Consider the following 20,584-nt stretch of genomic DNA (forward strand, 5'->3'; position numbering starts at 1 on the left):
TAATTCTTGACATCTGATTTGTGTCCATTTATTCTTTTACGTAGAGACTGTCCAGTTTGACCAATGTACATGGCAGAGGGGCATTGCTGGCACATGACGGCATATATCACATTGGTGGATGTGCAGGTGAACGAGCCTCTGATAGTGTGGCTGATGTGATTAGGCCCTGTGATGGTGTCCCCTGAATAGATATGTGGGCACAGTTGGCAATGGGCTTTGTTGCAAGGATAGGTTCCTGGGTTAGTGGTTCTGTTGTGTGGTATGTGGTTGCTGGTGAATATTTGCTTCAGGTTGGGGGGCTCTCTGTAGGCAAGGACTGGCCTGTCTCCCAAGATTTGTGAGAGTGTTGGGTCATCCTTCAGGATAGGTTGTAGATCCTTAATAATGCATTGGAGGGGTTTTAGTTGGGGGCTGAAGGTGACGGCTAGTGGCGTTCTGTTATTTTCTTCGTTAGGCCTGTCCTGTAGTAGGAGACTTCTGGGAACTCTTCTGGCTCTATGAATCTGTTTCTTCACTTCCGCAGGTGGGTATTGTAGTTGTAAGAATGCTTGATAGAGACCTTGTAGGTGTTCGTCTCTGTCTGAGGGGTTGGAGCAAATGCGGTTGTATCTTAGAGCTTGGCTGTAGACGATGGATCGTGTGGTGTGGTCTGGGTGAAAGCTGGAGGCATGTAGGTAGGAATAGCGGTCTGTAGGTTTCCGGTATAGGGTGGTACTCTATACTCTAAGCAAATACTCACCAGCAACCACATACCACACAACAGAACCACTAACCCAGGAACCTATCCTTGCAACAAAGCCCGTTGCCAACTGTGCCCACATATCTATTCAGGGGACACCATCACAGGGCCTAATCACATCAGCCACACTATCAGAGGCTCGTTCACCTGCACATCCACCAATGTGATAAATGCCATCATGTGCCAGCAATGCCCCTCTGCCATTATATTTGATTTGACCATTATACATTGGTCAAACTGGACAGTCTCTACGTAAAAGAATACATGGACACAAATCAGATGTCAAGAATTATAACATTCATAAACCAGTCGGAGAACACTTCAATCTCTCTGGTCACGTGATTACAGACATGAAAGTTGTGATATTACAACAAAAAAACTTCAAATCCAGACTCCAGCGAGAAACTGTTGAATTGGAATTCATTTGCAAATTGGATACAATTAACTGAGGCTTGAATAGAGCCTGGGAGTGGCTAAGTCATTATGCAAGATAACTTATTTCCCCTTGTTTTTTCCTACCCGCCCCCAGACGTTCTTGTTAAACCCTGGATTTGTGCTGGAAATGGCCCACCTTGATTATCATACACATGTAAGGAGAGTGATCACTTTAGATAAGCTATTACCAGCAGGAGAGTGGGTTTGTGTATGTGGTGGTGGTGGAGGGAGGGGGTGGTGAGAAAACCTGGATTTGTGCTGGAAATGGCCCAACTTGATTATCATACACATTGTAAGGAGTCTCTGTGTATATAATGTCTTCTGCAGCTTCCACAGTATGCATCTGATGAAGTGAGCTGTAGCTCACGAAAGCTTATGCTCTAATAAATTGGTTAGTCTCTAAGGTGCCACAAGTACTCCTTTTCTTTTTGCAAATACAGACTAACACGGCTGTTACTCTGAAACCTATACTTTTTAGATAGCTCACTAATACTAAATTGTTCTGAATGTCTGAAATAGGATGGGAGAATAGTCATATACTGCAAAGATCATCCTAGAATACTTCAAAGAGAAGTGTGCTAAGCTTACAGCCACAGACTGAGTATCACTGATTTAGTACCTGAACAACAAAACAAATAGCAGTATGCAGTGTTGTAGCTGTGTCGCTCCCAGGATATTAGAGAAACACGGTAGGTGAAGCAATATCTTTTATTGGACCAAATTCTGTTGGTGAGAGAGAAGCTTTTGAGCTACAGAGCTCTTCCTCAGGTCTGGGAAAGGTACTCAGAGTGTCAGAGCTAAATACAAGGTTGAATAGATAATTTAGCATAAGGAGTGAGAATATGTACTAAGGGACCATTCAAGGTGAAGTGGCTTGTTAACACCACTATAAGTCATCGGACAAAAAGGGGGCGGATACTGGGTTACAGATTGTTGTTGTAAGTCATGAATCCAGTGTCTTTATTAAGTCTATGATTTTTAGTGTCTAGCAAAGGTATGAATTTAAGCTGCCAGGCTCATCTTTCGAAAATGTTTTGCAGGTTTCCTTTGAGGATGAGGACTGATCAATCACTCTATAGCTAACCTCTTTGTTAAAAGCGTTCACCCACAGGTGATACAATGTTTTTGTCGTTTATCATTTCCCTGTGAGAGTTCATTTGAGAACATAGTGATTGTCTGGCTTCACCCACATAGTTATGAGGCAAGTAGTGCACTGGATGACGTACACTAATTGCCCCAATAAAAATTGAAAAAAATCAGACATAAAAATACAAAAGTGTGAGAGCACACTATTACTGAAAACTTGCTTACTTTTTCATTTTTACCATATAATTATAAAATAGATTGAAATGTAAGTATTGTACTTAAATTTCAGTGTATAGTATATAGAGCTGTATAAACAAGTCATTGCCTGTATGAAATTTTGGTTTGCATTGACTTCAAGAACCACTGGTATGTGCTAACTACTTACGCAGAACTATCTGTCCTAGTATTTAGCTGTGACAGTGAATACCTTTCCGACACCTGAGGAAAAAACTTCTCACCCTCTCCAACAGACGCTGGTCCAATAAAAGATATTACCTCACCCACCTTGTTTCTCTAAAACAAATACAATAGCACCTCAGAGTTACAAACACCAGAGTTGTGAACTGACCAGTCAAACACACACCTCTTCTGGGACTAGAAGTATGCAATCAGGTAACAAAGGGGAAAAAAAAAGCAAATACTGTACAGTACTGTGTTAAATGTAAACTACAAAAAAAATAAAGGAAAAGTTTAAAAAAAGATTTGACAAGGTAAGGAAACTGTTTCTGTGCTTGTTTCATTTCAATTAAGATGGTTAAAAGCAACATTTTTCTACTGCATAGTAAAGTTTCAAAGCTGTATTCAGTCAATGTTCAGTTATAAACTTTTGGAAGAACCACCATAACATTTTGTTGAGTTACGAACATTTCAGAGTTATGAACCACCTCCATTCCTGAGGTGTTCGTAACTCCGAAGTTCTACTGTAGTACTTATTATTAGTGTCAGTTCTCAAGCTAATTTCTACCTTAAATAAGTTATAGTTCTAATAGTCTTAAATTAGAAATACAGCATTGTTATATTCTGTACCTTCCTTCATCCTGAGATGTTTCACTTAAAGTGCTATCATCCAGTATTTGGAATTGATTTCCATTGGTAGAATTCATCTGCTGATTACCTCTCTGTTTTGAAATACGCTTTTTGTTTTCATTTTTCTTTGCATCCTTCACATTCAAGGCAGAATTACTACTTTAAACATGAAGAAAGAAAAAAATCCAGTACTTAAGTATCTTCAAATAAAATACTTTGTAACATAGACAAATACAAAAATAATACAGAAGACAATACCCAGGAACACTGAAGCACTTAAAAGAAACATGTCTTCTATGAAAAAGTACTGAAGCTGATTCCACCAAACAGTGAAGGACACATCAACAGTCTAAGCACAAATTTTTCTCCACACATGCATGTGGCAACATATATTAGAATTCCTGGGCCAGATTCAGCCCAGCAGGAGCAAATGTCACTCTTCTGCACTTGAGTAGTTCCAATGGGACTTCAGTGGGACTACTCACATGCTTTAAATTAAGCACAGTTTGCTGGAAAAGACTCAGCAACTTGCAGGCTCAAACCCCACAAAGTGGTCTTACTTACCGTTTGGGAAATTCCAAGAACTACTTATCTGCAATTTGATCAACTTGGTAACAATTTTCTGAGATTTCTGTATGGGCAAGCAATAGCGATGGAATTCTTTATAGACATAAATGTGACTCTTACTAATCCATTTCTTTAGCTAAAGTTAAGTTGAAATAGATATCTGAAAACTGTAAATTTCTGTCTATTTATAGAAAAGAAATTCACCTTGTAAATATTTTTTAGATTACTAGAATACACTTTTGTATTCAAATATAAGCAGTGTTTAGTTTCTTTTAATTACTCTTTTAATCCATCTATCATGTGGTTATTTTTAATTCTCTTATTAATTATATGTAATATAACAAAAATACTTTATATTGTCATTTTACATCCTGCCTTGTCTCAACCCTTACGCCAGAGGTGGCCACATTTTCGGATAGATGGGATATGAGGTGGATAGACTCTGATCCTTGTTAGTTGTCACTGTGGCCTGACTTTCATGGATGCACAAGTACACAGGGAGGCATAAATGCCCCTTATTCCCTTGCACCTATCGGCAGAGGTAGAGAAAACAGCCTCCACAGTGCTCATCCTTTGTACCCCACATAAATGACAGACAGTAGGAGATACAGAATGGGGAGCAGGCAGAGCACTGGCTTCACCCACCATGAACCAGCTAGCATAGCTATCCTGGTACAACCAGCTAGCACAAAGATGGTACAGGGTACTTATTGAAGCAAGGGGGAACCCAAAAAGCAGACTGTGACTCACTGTGCCTCCCTGTCTGCTCCAGGGGTCGTGCAACAACTGAGTCACAGTGTTCCTTCTGGTCTGCTCTACAGGCAACCCAACAACGTGCTACCACGTACTCAGGGCAAAAGTATGACTGTGCCTAAAAGAGGAAGAAAAGAAGAAAGGTGATGAGAACTAGTGTTTGCCTATACTCTCAGCTGAGTTCAGAAGTATAAGAAAAAAAGTTACTAAAAGGTTAGGTTGCAGTTAAGAAAACCCTGCTGCCACTAAGCAGCAAAATTAAAAAGAAATGGTCATGTGTGATGGCAAGCCAACCTTTCTCCATCTGCATGCTATTCCAACTCTGCGTAACTCATTAAAAGTATCATCTCTCCCCTTATTCCTGCGAAACACACATGAATAGAATGACAATTAAATCTATAGTCTTATTGATTATAAAAGAGACAACTTGCACCCAACCAGAAAAGGAAAAAATTAAACTGTGAGCCACTGTCTCTCTATAGCTAAGTCTGCAACCAGTTTCCACAATGCCATCGTATATTTGGAGGTCTAATTTTGGCTTTGAAAATGTATTTGGCCTGAATATTGATACTGAAGTCAAGGAGAATTTTTAGGTGGTTCAACATTTTTAGAAAAGCAGCTAATTTAGGGTCCTAAGTCTATTTTAGGCGCCTAACTTTTGGCAACCTTTTAAAAAAATCTTGGTCAATGTGTTCATTTATTCAATGGGTAGTGCACAAATTATTATGTCCTTAATGATTTTTAGGAAGGAAGGTAAATTTAGTGTTACTTGTAAGCAAACACAATGTGTACCCCAAGTTTTCACAGGTGGAAGACTATTTCATTAAGCTACAGAATAAAAAATACTTCAGACAATTAGGTTTACATGCAAATAAATAAAGATCATTATTTATTTGTACTATCTTACCCCTTCAAAGGTATTTGAATTAACTTCTCTCTTTCCTTGGAGGAAATACTGTTCTTCGTGTGTTTTTCTTCTTCTGTGGTTTCTCCACTTTCTACTGTAGAATATTGGTTCCCTTTTACAGTTCCCTTCTGTTTCATTTGCTGGTTAATACCATTTCCAGCCAATGTTTGCATATATGACTTATAAGCATCTTCTCTTTCCCCACATTTTTGCTTTCTCTTTTCCTTTTCTACCTAGGATAAGAAAGTTTGATGCTTAACATTTTTGTCATCATTTTCTTGAATTAATAAAGAGGTACTCTTGCCAAAATGTACACTAAATTGTACTCCTATGATTCACATAAAGGAACTAAAAAGTTAAAAGAACTACACTTACATAATATTCCGTTACACAGGTTAGCAAGGGAGTGGGAATACTTTCACCACTGGGGGAAAAAAGATGAATTCACTCCCTACTAAAAAGTTTAATAAAAACATACCCTTTAAAACTGAAATACAATTTACATCTTAAAACATGAAGCAATGAAGAGCGTAACTGTATTAATGACAGTAAATTAGAAGGAATGAATAGTGTTTGTTATGTAGACATAATAGATATGATTAACAGAAATATGTACACAATTCTTTTTGAATGAAAATCACCTAATCAGAGAATTGTTTCACTGAAAACTGAAGAGTTTCAGCAAAGGGTAATGAAAGATACACATGCACAGAACAGAGCAGATGCAAAGATTAGTCAATACCCTGTTCAGATGCTATTTTCATTCTTTGGTTGAGTCAATGGAGTGCCAACTACTTACACCAAAACTGAATGTGGTCCTTTACGTTTGAATTGTAGACTACTATTAAGAATAACTAAATTTTAGATTTCTTAAATCTTCTAAACCACATAATGGAGGAAAGGAAGATTCTCTCCATCTGCCCTCTTTCGAGATATGAAATATATTTGCATTGCACAAAAAGCCAATTTGCACAAGAAACCTTTCTGAAATGATGAATAGCTGAAGTGAACAGGATGGTTGATGTGGAGCAAAGACCAATGAAAATGAAGCAGCAGCAGGTGAACCTCTACCTCTTTTTGTAGTTGTACTTTCTCTTTCTCCAAAGCCAGGAATACTATCTGCAGCATTCCTACCTCATTCTTAAATCTTTCCATATCTTGTTCCAGTTCTTCATCCAATAGTCTTTTCAAAGTTTCATCACGAGATTGTCGAGAGTTTCCCAAATTACTTTCAATTTCAGTATTACTAGTTTTAGGATTGCCAACAAAGCAGTCTTTGGGAATATCGTTAAAATAGCATGTGTCTTTTCCAAGTTTGTTTTTTGCTACAGCAAGAAGTGTGCTTTTATCATCTGTAGAAACAGGTCTTACAACATCTGGAATATTAGCTCTTTTGTCCAAAATGCTTTCTTTCAAACTATGTTTTAGTGAACAACCAGGACTATTCTCTAAATCTGAAATATTTCCATCTACATTTTCTTCTATTTCCATAGCAGCTATTTGGTCTCCCCTCTCTTTGTTTACAGCTACTTTTGTACTTTCTGCATTGTTAGTAAAACCCTCTTCATTTACATTCCATACATGTTCAGTACACAATTTGTTATCATTTTCACATAGCCTGATAATGTACTGATTGGGATGCTCATGAGAACTGGAATTTAAAGCATAGGAAATTACGTTTTCATTGCTAGATGCCTTTTGTTCAAGCACAGAGCATAGGTCCATAAATTCACTTCTTTCTTCTATTCTACTGGTGGGTTTTGTCAAATTATGTGGTGCTTTGTGAATGCTCTCCAATTCTTCACTGAAGCCATCTTGTAATGTCCCTTCCATGGGTGCAGTTTGCTGAACTTCCTTAATTTCACCAAACATTTTCTTTAGCTCTGCTGTAATGCTTTTAAAATTTGTTTTCACTTCCCTTTTGTCATTTTCAACCCACATTTTCTCATATCTTTCTTCCCAAAGTTTTGGATTTAATTGCACATCATCACCATGTGAGTCCTCATTTTGTTTTAGTGGCTCAGTTTTTGTTTTTGGATGTGGAAATGAAATTTCTGTTTTGTCAGTCTGATTATCAGATGCTGTTTTTTCTGTCAAGTTGGTTGTACCTAATATGTGTTTATCCTTAAGAAGGCAGGTATGGAGAAAGAAAAATTAGTTAAAGATCAGCAGTTACAATTAGTCTAGTAAGCTTATGTTGCAAACTTGTCCAACTACCACAAATCTGAGCCAAAGAAATCTTGAAAATAACTGGTCTGTAACCAAATCTTGTAAAAAATCCCTAAACATTAAAAAGGTTTATTGAATGTTGTTTTTATAAAAGGAGTCTTTATTTTTTATTTTATAGAGTCTTATTTTGGCTGGATTGGATTTATCTGAGCAATTTGGTTTCTTAAACCATTTTAAATTTTCAACCCGTCTACTTTCTGTAATTTCAAATATATAAAAATTAAACACAGACACTGGAATGGATTATGCCTTTGAAATCCATGTGAAGAAAGAGTTTACCCATATACAGATCTCCTTCTCTCTGTGCAGAAGGGCTTTCTACCTAGACCCCTCTCTCAATGGTCCAGAGACTGCACTGGGAAAGCAAGAAAGGGGAAGAAGAGAGAGGCTAGAGCTCATGTTATTCCCTAAGAGGAGCCATGCTGGCCCTATGTCTCCTTTCAAATATTTGAAATTAGAGAAAATTTCAACACAGAAGTCATCTGTAAAAGTTTGTACACAGATTGTGTTAATTATCTTCCCTCACCCTAAATTCTAGGATCTGCCCCACCCAAGGGGAGGTCATAGTAACACAGATCCAAAGATGTGGAGCTCTCACGGGGCCATGCAGCTGCATAGATAGCCTGGTCTCTCACAGATCCCCTGAAATCCTCCAGGTTTGAGGGGGCAAACTTTCTGTGGTGATGAGGCAAACTCCAACTCCCACTGGGATAATTGGGATAATCTCTGTGAGGGAATCCTTGCGGAGATTTCTTCACAAGAAGTCCCCGCCCACAGTTTCTAACAAAGAAGGGACTCAGATCTATTTCTAGTTATATGCTGAAAACACCAGATGGGGTGGAGGCTGGTTCTGCTCCAGTGATGTGCATGTATCCTTCACATTTGTACCTTGATTTTGTACACCTTTTTTTGTATCCTTGTACACCTTATACCTTGATTTTCAAGTTTTAAAACCTACAAAATTATTCAAATTAATGATAATACGCCCAATGGGTTTAAACATTGACACAAGATTTCCATGCCATGCAAAATGCAGGGGGCTTTAACTTTTGTGCAATATTCTGTTTCATTGGCTTTATTTTTACAATACAAATAATTAATGTTTTGGCGATCATCACCTAGTTTAATGATACACTAATAATTACTGCACCATTATTGAACAGGTGTTTTCTTCCAGTTACAGGGTTTTTAAAAATAGCTTATATTGAGTACCCATGTCCCTTTAACAAAAAGTTGTTGAAAAGGAAAGTAAGATCTTGTCTCCTAAGTAAAATCTTGTGCAATTTAAAAAGGCAGGCTGAAGAAGAGAGCTCGCCTACTGAAGCCAATAGGGTTGTACACATAATAAAGCAGACAGAACTTGGCCCTTCATTTGTATGATTCCTTTATTTTTCTTCTTCCATTTAACCATATTTGTTTTGCATGAACTCCGATTGGTTTGTCCCAAAATTACAATTTTGTAATTTACATTTTAATAAGGTTATTGTTGTAACAAATAAAAATTTACAGGTTTGTATTATGGTTTGTTTAATGAATCTTTGCTTCAGCCAGTCAAAAACCAGCCATGAAAAACAAATCTAAATATGCAAAGGCGAAATAAACAACATTTAAAGTCTGTGTCATAATGCATGGGGGTCAGACAAAGGCTACATAGGCACCCTTAATTCTAGCATTTCCAAAAGTCTGAGTGCTTGACTTTAAAAGAACATTATTACAGTTGCAATCTCATTTTGTGTGTGTGTCATTTCCTTGGTTTTTAAATAAGCAAACTGAAAAAAAACCCTCCCATGTGGCATCATATTAGGCCATGGATCATTAATAGGGTTGAAACCTTTAGATCCATAGATCTCTGCCACTTGAGCTAATGTAGTAATTGATAGCAGTTATAGCTTGTCAGCTTCGATGAGCAGAAACACAAAAAGGGGATGAGACACTTTACCAGCAGGTTTCATAAATATTTGCTGACAGCTGAGGAATGGTGCCACTCAGGAATTTTGAGTTCCATTCCAGCTTCCATGGGGAGTGTGCACTACTGAATATACACACAGTCCATTCCCCCAAGTGGGGCCTTTTCTGCCCCACTTCTCCAAATGGTCTGTCTCTGTCCATCTTTTTCCTACATCTTTGCTCCTTGTTCCAGTTCCAGTCCCCACTCCTCAGGCTTCTTATTCCAGTCCCAGTCTTCTTGCCCAGCCAGTTCTAGTCGCACCCCCCAAGTCCCCAGCTCCTTTTCCCCGGTCTCCTTGCCCACTGATCCCAATTCCTCTCTCGGCTCCTCATCCAGTCTATCTCCTGCAACCTGGCCTCCAGTCACCTCTATCCTCCCCCGTCCCCTCTGGCTCCAAAGCCCTATTTTCCTTCCAAGACTGCTAGTTCAATCTGACAGACACATAACAGGTCCCTACACCAGTCTCTTTGACCAGCCAGTCCCAGTTCTCTCCCCACAATCTGACTCCTTGGCAGATCTGTCTCCTCTCCCTCATCACATCATTCCTCCCAACCCATAGGTTCTCAGTCCCAGTTTCCCCTTGGCTTCTCATCTTATCTCAGTTTCCCTGCCATCTACTAGCTCCCAGTCCCTCTCTCACATTCTCAGTTTTCAACCCTCCCAGCCCCAAGTCTCAGTCTCCCCATCTCTCCAGGCTTCTTGTCCCAATCTACTACCCCACTGCCCTCAGGCTCAGTTCTTGTTGCCTCTGTATTCAAATCAGGCAGCTTCCTCCTCCACACTGCCTGGGCCCACGGTAGAGAGAGAAAATGGGGGTGGGAGCGGATGCGTGATTGAAAGCACAGGAGACAGTCTCCCTGCTCTGAGTTCAGGTGCCTAGTCCCAGAAAAGACTGCAGCAGTCCAGCACTGCATTTGTAGAGTAAGTCCTGCTCAGCCCCAAGCTAGAACATGCTCAGTACAGACAGAATATTTGGGGAATTCAGCTACAAAAATCTAAATTTTCTACTGTGAATGTGTGAACTGCTAGTTTTCAAAAGCCTGTAACTTGGTGAAATTTGCAAAGATTTTTATGGGGACAGCAAAAGGAATCTCCTTTATTCCTCCTCTTCCCTTCACCTTCCCTGCAAATTCAAGTTCTTTCTCCAAAGCACAGAGCTTTTCAAAGAAATCGTTGCTAGAATCTTTTAACATGGGCCAATCAAGGTTTTTCTCCCTAGCTTCACTATGAAAAATGGCAGACACATTTTGGCTGAAATTTTCCAAACAAACAAACAAAATCAGCCTGAGGCAGAAAACCAGCAAAGAAAATCTCAGCTCCAATGGTTAAAGTATGACAAAGTTATAAGCAACTGAGAACAGGCTCTTTTATTGGGAAGTGCTGGGCACCCTTAATAAAAGGTGGCACTACGAGCCCCACCTATAAAATGATTTTAGTCTACAGTGCTGATTTGATTCATGGACTCTAAAGCTTATTGACAGTTTTTTAAAAGTACTTAGCAAGGGCTTTGTGACATTTATCATCCAGTAATTCGGCATGTGAACTGGCTAAGGTCAATTTTATTTGGTATAACATTAGCGTGAAACAATTTTCAAGATAGTCTTATCTAAATTAAAACAAATTTGCTTTACATACCTGCTTCTTGCAGTTTTCACCTGCATCTTCTTGTTCTTCATCTGGTGATGGCATATTAAAGGAAGGTTCGGATAGTTCATCTATATTAATATTGAATAAAAATGCTTGTAATTGTAACTTAAAGGCATTAGCCTTTAGCATTTACTTCTGCCTATATTACTTTGCAAAAGGTCAATTCTTACAGCTAATATATATACATTAAACAACAAGGAAGTTTTCAAACATCAATGGAAAATTCAAGTTTCTCATAAACTTATGCAATTTTGAAGCAGAAACTGACACAAAAGTAGATTTAAGATAGAGCTGGTTTAGTTTTGAATCTTTCTTCTAATTAATTGCCTTTTTATATATGTATGAAAGAAATCTATTATAGATCATTATAATAATAGACGCCAAACACATATCACTCCTCTCTCTCGTGGAAATAGAAAATTAGACATATAATTTCTCAGTCATGTTGCTCATGCCACCTTACTCATCCTGTTGCATATCTGTATTATGACACCGTCTAATTACATAATCACATTTTTCCACAGGATGCCTGCCTCATTCAGTGCACAGGATGGACCTGCTTTGGGGGTCAATCAAGGCTGAGTACTAAAGGAGGCTGTTTACAGGACCCCTGCCTCATTTGTTGCAGAAACTGGGAATAGGCTTATCAGAATTCAATTTTTTATAATTTCAGTGGATAACATCAACATTTATCTTTAAGCATTTTTTTCAATTATTGATTTACATTTTCACAGCTGCAAAAAAATTATGGGTTTTAAGCATCTTTTCCAATTTTTATACATTTAAATTTTCCAGAGTTGGGAGAAATTATGGGAGGTGGGAGAGAGTCAAACAATTATTTAATGACAGACACTGAGATTCAAAAAGTTAAAGCTTTATAATCATTAAAAAATAAACTGTCAACATCATATGTCAAAATATACAAAGCAAATATCTTTAAATCAAACTCTAAGAAGTTTTCAAACAGCATTTTTCTTTGATTTGATTCTCATCAATGGAAATATTTTTTCATTGTTTTGCATACACATGGTGAAATTGAAATTTATTGACAAAAATCCAATCCTTCAAAACCTATGAATGAGGCATAGGATTACAGAAAGAGAACAGTCTCATGGCTAAGATACCTGAGTGCTGTCCTGAAGAAGTGAATTCTCTCCATGCCTCTGCTATAGACTTCCTCTGTGATGCTAGTCAAGTCACTTAAATCAAACTTTTTACAGATGGCCATTAATTGTATGTTCCTCATATTCTGGACCCCAACTTGAGACCCTATAGCCTGATTTGCAGAAGTGCTGTGCCCTCACAGCTGCAACGGAAATAAACTGAAAATCAGGTCTTAGGCATTTCAAATCGTGCATCCAAAAGTTAGTGTATACTTTTGACCTTAATTTCTCTGTGCCTCAGTTCCCTGTCCATAAAATAGGGATAATACTACCACCTCACCTCACAAGAGTGTCATGAAGATCAATTAATATGAGTGCTTCACAAATAATTACAGTGATGAGAGCCATAGAAAAGCCTATGAGGCAACTAATAATTCTGTGTTCAGAACAAGATTTGAATAGTGCACAATAAATAATGCCTAGGGCCACACAATGAACAGTGAAGAGAAAACAAAATATTGAATAGCTGCTCATTACGTGAACACTGACCACTGTGTGCACTAAATGAGGCTGGCATCCTGTGGAAAAAATATGATGTCATCACATAATTCCAGAAAGTATCATGATACATATGCACAAGGAGTCTGAATTAGTGTTACCAGGACAACCTTAGTTCTGGCATTATCTAACTTTGCAACTTTAATGATCCTTTAATGGTGCATACATGTGTGTGTGTGAACAGCTGTATTAATAAAATGAATGCTATTTAAAATAAAAATTCATATGAAAATACAGGAGTAGAGGGAGGGCAGTGGAGAGGAATTTACCATACCAGTTAAAATTCCACTCTCACAAATGTTCACCACAACTAAGATGTCTGGAGTAAATGAGAAGTTGCCCCTATAGACATGTTATAGACAAAGTGGATTTTAAAAAATATTTTTAAAATTAAAAAATTAGTTTTTATTTAAATAAAATTGTTTAAGCTAAATATATTTTTCTTTTTAAAAATAAACCTATTTAAAAATAAATTTGAAATTATGACAACCTACGTCAAGGCCTAAATTTACTATAATCTATTAAAATAATTCAATTAAATAAAAAATATTAAACAGTACATTTTTGCTCTGAAGTTTTAAAGAAAGCTAAACTATAGAACTGGTCAAGCACATGGAACAAGAGTTTGTTGAAGTGCTAAACTAGTGTCTGACAGCAGGGACAGAGAGAATATTTTCTTCATTTAAGATTATTCAAACAGTTCATTTCAATGACTAGCTCATTTAAAGTTAAGTAACCATTTGGGAGTTGAAAAACCAGGAAAGCTTGTTTTCTTCCAATGTAAGAATAAAAATTAGGTGAGAGAGGATGAGCTCTACTAGTACTAAAATCTTAAAGGATATGGTGACCAGAAACAATCAGTTCAATTCACGAAGTACAGACAATATTCCTTGGTTTGATAATGTTTTAAACCAAAATGTTTTGATTCAGTTTTTATAAAATGTATCCAGCACACTGAAGGTAATTATTTAAATATTGTTTGTGCATTTTTAATTGAATTCTAATTCCCATCCAAATAGAGATTGAAACAAATTGTGAGTAAAAATATTAATCTAGTAAATAAGAAACATCACCATTTCCTACCATAAGGAAAAAAAAAAAGGAAAAATTAAGCATCTAATAAATGTTAAGCAATGTAATTGCTTAAATGTGTATAGATACAGTGTATCTGTCTGGTAAGCAAAAAGAGGTACCAAATTTAACTAAAAGACTATAATTTAGTTGCAAATCAACATGTTTTAATGGTTATCAACTAATGAGAATCAATAGCTCTTTAGAAAAAGAAAAGACAGTTACCTTTTCTGTAACTGGTGTTCTTCGAGATGTGTTGCTCATGTCTATTCCACAATAGGTGTGTGTGCTTGCCATGTGCACCGGTGCCGGAAGTTTTCCCCCTAACAGTACCCATAGTGGGGAGTGCCCCCCACGACACCTGGAGTGGCGCCTGCCTGGTGCGGTATAAGGGGAGCTGCGCGCTCCCCCCACCCTCAATTCCTTCTTGCCAGATAACTCTGACAGAGGGGAAGGAGGGTGGGATGTGGAATAGACATGAGCAACACATCTCGAAGAACACCAGTTACAGAAAAGGTAACTGTCTTTTCTTCTTCGAGTGATTGCTCATGTGTATTCCACAATAGGTGATTCCAAGCTATATATGTTGGAGGTGGGTAGGAGTTCACAAATTCCCAAGACGGAGGACAGCCCTGCCCAACCCGGCGTCATCCCTGGTTTGGGGGACGATAGCATAGTGCGAGGTGAACGTGTGAACCAAAGACCACGTGGCGGCCCTACAAATGTCCTGGATGGGGACGCGGGCCATGAAGGCAGCCGACGAGGCCTGCGCCTGAGTCAAGTGTGTCCTCACAATGGGTGGCGGGGGGACACCTGCTAGCTCATAACAGGAATGGATGCATGAAGTGATCCGATTGGAAAGCTGCAGAGTGGAAATCGGCTGACCTCTCGCGTGCTCAGCTGAGGCGACAAACAGTTGCAAGGACTTTCTGAATGGCTTGGTCCGCTCAAGGTAGAAAGCCAGAGCCCACCACACATTGAGCGTGTGGAGACGGCACTCCTCACTGGATGAGTGAGGCTTGCAGCAGAGGACCGGTAGAAAAATATCCTGATCCATGTGGTAGGCAGAGACCACCTTCAGGAGGAACGCGGGGTGTGGGTGGAGCTGGACCTGGACCTGGTTTTTATGAAAGACTGTCTACGGTGGCTCAGAGGTCAGGGCCCTGAGCTCCGAGACTCATCTGGCAGATGTGATTGCAACCAGGAAGGCCACCTTTCACGAGAGATAAGACCAGGAGCACATGGCCAGTGGTTCAAACGGGGGCCCCGTGAGACGAGCCAACACCAGGTTTAGGTCCCACTGTGGGACCAGGGGTGTAGAATACAGAAAAAGGCAGTCCAAACCCTTAAGGAACTGGCCAGTCAAAGCATGGGAAAATACCATGTGCCCTTGCACCGGCGGATGGAAGGCTGATATGGCTGCCAAGTGCACCTTGACTGGCGAGGGCGCCAGGCCCTGGGCCCTGAGGTGGAGGAGGTAATCAAGGATAAGATGGATTAGGGCAGTCGCTAGGGAGATACCCTGGTCCGCCGTCCACCTAGAAAACTGGGACCACTTTGCCAAATAAGCGCGGCAAGTGGAAGGCCGTCTACTTTTGAGGAGGACGCACTGAACCTGTTCTGAGCGTGTTCTTTCCTCTCCACCTAACCACTGAGCAGCCACGCCGTGAGGTGATGCGCCGCCAGGTTGGGGTGGAGGAGACGGCCCTGGTCCTGAGAGAGTTGGTCCAGTGGTGGAGCTACCGTCAGGCCTGTGAGGGTCCCGTACCAATGCTGCCTGGGCCACGCCGGGGCAATCAGGAGGACCCGGGCCTTGTCTGTTTTTATCTTCTCCAGGACCCTGATGATTAGAGAGAATGGGGAAAAGGCGTAGAGAAACCAGCCTGATCAGGACAGGAGAAAGGCATTGGAGATAGTGCCACTCCCCAGGCACCCCCTCCCCCCCCCGGAGCAGAACTGGGGCCATCGCTCGTTCTGCCGAGTCACGAACAGGTCCACCTGGGGAGTTCCCCACCTTCAGAAGAGCCAGTGGGCCACTTCCACGTGGAGGGACCTCTCGAGTTGAGAGGAAAAGTCCCTGCGCAAGCAATGTGCCCTCTTGTTCCAGGCTCCCGGCAGGTGGAAGGCCTTCAGGTGGATGTCGTGGGCTATACAGAAGTCCCACAGCCTGAGGGCTTCGCAGCAGAGGATCAGGCCCCGCCTTGCCTGTTGATATAGAACATTGAGGCCGTGTTGTCCGTGAGGACCCTGACTACCTTGCCCTTGAGGTGCGAGCGGAAGGCCATACAAGTCAGTCGCACTGCCCTGAGCTCCTTGACGTTTATATGTAAGGTCAGGTTTTGAGCCAACCACAGGCCTTGGGTCTGGAAGTTCCCCACATGGGCCCCCAAACCCAGGTCCGACGCATCAGACACCAGCTCCAATGATGGGGCCCTGTCCCTTAACAGGACCCCTTGGAGCATGTTGTTTGGGGCGGACCACCACCGTAGGGAGGTGATCACAGAGTCTGGCACTGTGAGGACCTTGACCATCCTGACCGTGGCCTGGGAGAACTTAGAGGCCAACCAGAGCTGGAGGGGCCTCATCCTGAGTCTGGCATAATGGACCACGTATGTGCACGCCGACATGTGACACAAGAGTTGTAGGCAAACCCTGGCTGTTGTCACCGGGAACCCTGTGACCGAGTCAATGAGACCTTTCAGGGTCTCGAATCTGTCTGGCGGGAGAGAGGCACTGGCTGACACTGCGTCCAGGAGTGCCCCGATAAACTTTATGCGTTGGACCGGGACTAACGTGGATTTGGTGTTGTTTACCAACAGGCCCAAAGCGGTGCATGTGGACAGGAGGAGAGCCACGTGATCCCTCACCTGCGACCGGGAGGTGCCCTTGACAAGCCAATCATCCAGATAGCGAAAATATCTGGACCCCCCACCGTCTGAGGTCGGCCGCTGCCACCGACATGCATTTTGTAAACACCCTGGGGGCAGTGGACAGACCAAACGGGAGGACCATGAATTGGTAATGATTCTGTCCCACCACGAAATGGAGGAAGCGCCTGTGCCCCTTGAATATGTGGATGTGGAAGTACGCAACCTCTTGCTCAAGGGCAGCGTACCAGTCCCCGGGATCCAGGAAGGGGATGACGGAGGCCAGGGAGACCATGAGGAACTTGAGCTTCACCCATGTACCAGTTCAGACCTCGGAGGTCCAAGATGGGCCTGAGCCCCCCTTTGGCCTTCGGGATAAGGAAATAACAGGAGTAATACCCCTTGCCCATGAACTCCTCGGGCACCGCCTCTATCGCTCCTAGACCTGGGAGTCGCCCCACCTCCTGCTCGAGCAGAGCTTTGTGCGAGGGGTCCCCCAAAGGGGACGGGGGGTGGTTGGGCAGGGAGGAAGTAAACTGGAGGGTGTAACCCCAGGAGATGGTGTTGAGAACCCATTGGTCCAAGGTTAGCCACGACCATTCTGGGAGGAAAGCACCCAACTGGTTGGAGAAGGGAAGCTTTATTGGGGGTGGATCCCTGATGAGGACTGGGGGGGGGGGCCCGAGCATCCTGTCAAAAAAGCCTTTTCCCCACCTGCCTGCCCTTGGAGGATTCAGGCTGGGGGGCCGGCCGGGACTGCCTCTGAGGGCGTCTCTTATAGTCCTGCTGTATCTTATGGGCGGCCTCATACTTTGGGAGGGCGGCCTGGGCAGGAGTCTGCTGTGGCTTGAACTTAGGTTTTGCCGGAGTCGGGACCCAGAAGCCCAGAGTCTGGAGGGTCGTGCAGGAGTCTTTCATGCCATTCAGCCTTGTATCTGTTTCCTTTGCAAAGAGAGCTTTCCCATCGAACGGGAAATCCTGCATGGAAGACTGTGCCTCCCTGGACAGCCCAGAGAGCAGGAGCCATGACGCCTGTCTCATGGACACCACAAAGGCCATTGATCGTGTGGCCGTGTCCGCAGCATCCTAGGCTGCCTGCAGGGACGCCCTAACAGCCTTTGCCCCTTCCTCCGCTAGCGCCTTGAACTCCTTCCTATCACACTCCTGGAGGGAGTCCTCAAACTTGGGCAGGGAGCCCCATAGATTCAATTCGTACCGGCCCAGGAGAGCCTGATGGTTTGCCACTTGTAACTGGAAGCTCGAAGATGAATAAACTTTCCTTCTGAAAGGGTCTAGTCTCTAAGAGTCTTTGTTCTTTGGGGTCGGGGCTGGCTGACCCTGCTGTTCCCTGTGGTTGACCGACTCGACCACCAGGGAGTTGGGCGCCCGGTGGGTATACAAGTACTCATGCCCCTTAATGGGTACAAAGTACTTGCGTTCTGCCTTTTTAGAGATGGAGGCCAACGAGGCTGGTGTTTGCCACAGGGCATTTGAAATCTTAGCCACTCCTTCATGGAGAGGCAAGGCCACCCTACCTGGTGCTGATAGGGACAACATGTTAAACAGGGAGTCTGAGGGCTCCTCCATCTCCTCTGCCTGAAGGTGGAGGCTTGCTGCCACCCTCTCTAAGAGTTCTCGTTGTGCGCTGAAGTCCTCCTGCAGGACGGAGCGGGGTGGGGCCGCAATCGCCTCCTCCGGGTGGGGCGAAGAGGCCGGTGCAGGGTGTAGGCCTGCACCGGAGGATCCACCACGTGGTCGGACTCCGGGCACAGTCCTGAGGACGCATGTCCCACCGCCTCCTTTCTCGGGGGTCTGGAGAGGGAGGCCGACGGTGCCTCCGAAGCTCCGGCCACCAAGCGAGCTCCCACTGAGAGCTGCGCTGGAGGCCACAGTGCCCACTGGTACCATTGGGCTGGCCACGACGCTCGGTGCCACTGCACCTGCTGTGGCATCGGCGGGGCCGGCTGTTCGGGTTGGCCGGCCTGGCCCATCGAAGGAAAGCTACAAATGGAGGCCGGGCTGGTGTAAGATCTGCTGCTGTCTCTGGACTGGGAGGAGCAGCGGTGCTGGGATCTATGACAGCCACGGGACCGCAATCTCGACATGGAGGACCGGTACGGGCGGTAACAACTGCTCTGCGAACGGTCTTGACGGGCAGACCCGCGACAGCGAAACGCTAGCGATCGACACACAGGCCTGCGATGTCTTGGCAGAGACTTGGAGCGGGACTCCAAGTGGGAATGGTGTCAACGACTGTGCCGTGATCGACTGTGGTACCCTCTCCGAGACAAGGACCGATTGCGACACCTGCCACGGTCCCGCCGATATTCGCTCCTTGAGGATGAGTAGTGGCACGAGTCCCAGCCGGCTGGAACCCAGCCAGACAGTCTGGTCGGCGTCGAGGGCAATCCACATGGACTCTGCCCCGAGCGATCACTGGGCAGTGATCAGCGTCAGGAATGTTTCCTCAACCGAGATCAGTACCGGAATGGAGGTGACTGCAGAGATCCCAGCGGCGGCTTGTCTCTGGAGCGCAGGGCCAACATCGGCGGTGCTCCGGGCACCAGCATGGACATAATGTCCCAGGCTGCCTGGAGGGCTTCAGGTGGCATCCGGACATCCAGAGAGGCCAGTTCCGAAGGGGCTGGGCTACTCTGCTCAACGTGAGTCGGAGGCCTGGGGCCCGGTGGGGATCGAGGCCTGCCCAATATGGGCCTAGCCTCTGTCCCAGACTTCCCTCAGTGCCACTGTGAAGAGGGAGTCTTCCCGGCCCGCTTGGCATGCCCCATGGACGGGGACCGGTGCCGACTGGTCAATGGCACCAGAGGGTCACCGCGTACCGCGGTGCCGGTTCGGAGCAGCGTGCCGGGGTTGGGGTCAGCGCTGACTCCATCAGGATGGCCCGGAGCCTAATGTCCCTTTCTCTTTTGGTCCAAGGCTTAAACGACTTGCAAATCTTGCACCTTTCGCTAATATGGGTTTCTCCCAAGCAGTGCAAACAGTCTGCATATGGGTCACTTCTTGGCATAGAACGCCTACAAGAGCCGCACAACTTAAACCCCGGGGCACGGGGCATGCCCCGGCCCGGGCTCACTGGCTAACTAAACAGCTAACTAACTATAGGTACTAATGCTGAATGAACGAATAGTTCTGGGGATGAGCTACAGCAAAGCTGGAGCTGAGCAGTTCCAACACACCTTCACTGGTGGCAAGAAAGAACTGAGGGTGGGGGGAGCACGCAGCTCCCCTTATACTGCGCCAGGCAGGTGCCACTCCGGGGGTCGCGGAGGGCGCTCCCCCCCACTACGGGTACTGCTAGGGGAAAAACTTGCATGTGGCGAGCACGCACACCTATTGTGGAATACACATGAGCAATCACTGGAAGAAGAACTAAAAAGTACAAATGCAAAACAAGATTAAAATCAAATATTTAAAATTACTTTGATTAAAATTAATCCACTCTATTTACAGAATAATTATCCACTTTGGGAGTCTCCCAAGCATCTGGTACTAGCCACATCTCATATGGCAATTCCAATGTTCCTAAGAATTTCAAAAAATGGCCAATTCAAGTAAGAGACAACTGGAAAAAAAAAGATCTCTATAGGAATGTTTTGGAACCTTTTTCAAAAACAGGTTCTGAAGACT

The 20,584-nt window shown here is 43.4% G+C and overlaps 1 protein-coding gene across 19 annotated transcripts in view; it reads right to left on the minus strand.

Annotated features, from left to right (window-relative positions):
• Positions 1–20,584, minus strand: part of ANKRD26 (ankyrin repeat domain containing 26) — a 197,220-nt gene that overhangs the window by 103,261 nt on the left and 73,375 nt on the right. For 15 of the 19 annotated variants that reach the window (XR_012156802.1, XR_012156803.1, XR_012156804.1 and 12 more), the window contains 4 exons: positions 11,326–11,405; positions 6,585–7,637; positions 5,514–5,746; positions 3,287–3,445 (listed from right to left, as the gene is read on the minus strand). Coding sequence is in view for 16 of the 19 variants with exons in the window: in XM_073328178.1 (XP_073184279.1) it covers positions 3,287–3,445; positions 5,514–5,746; positions 6,585–7,637; positions 11,326–11,405 (1,525 nt within the window). In the remaining 3 variants the exon portion in view is untranslated. The remainder of the gene's footprint in view (positions 1–3,286; positions 3,446–5,513; positions 5,747–6,584; positions 7,638–11,325; positions 11,406–20,584) is intronic. The other 4 variants (XM_073328170.1, XM_073328171.1, XM_073328173.1 and 1 more) reach the window with 3 other exon arrangements.

The sequence above is a fragment of the Lepidochelys kempii genome, chromosome 1 (assembly GCF_965140265.1).
Source record: "Lepidochelys kempii isolate rLepKem1 chromosome 1, rLepKem1.hap2, whole genome shotgun sequence".
Classification (NCBI taxonomy): Eukaryota; Metazoa; Chordata; order Testudines; family Cheloniidae; genus Lepidochelys; species Lepidochelys kempii.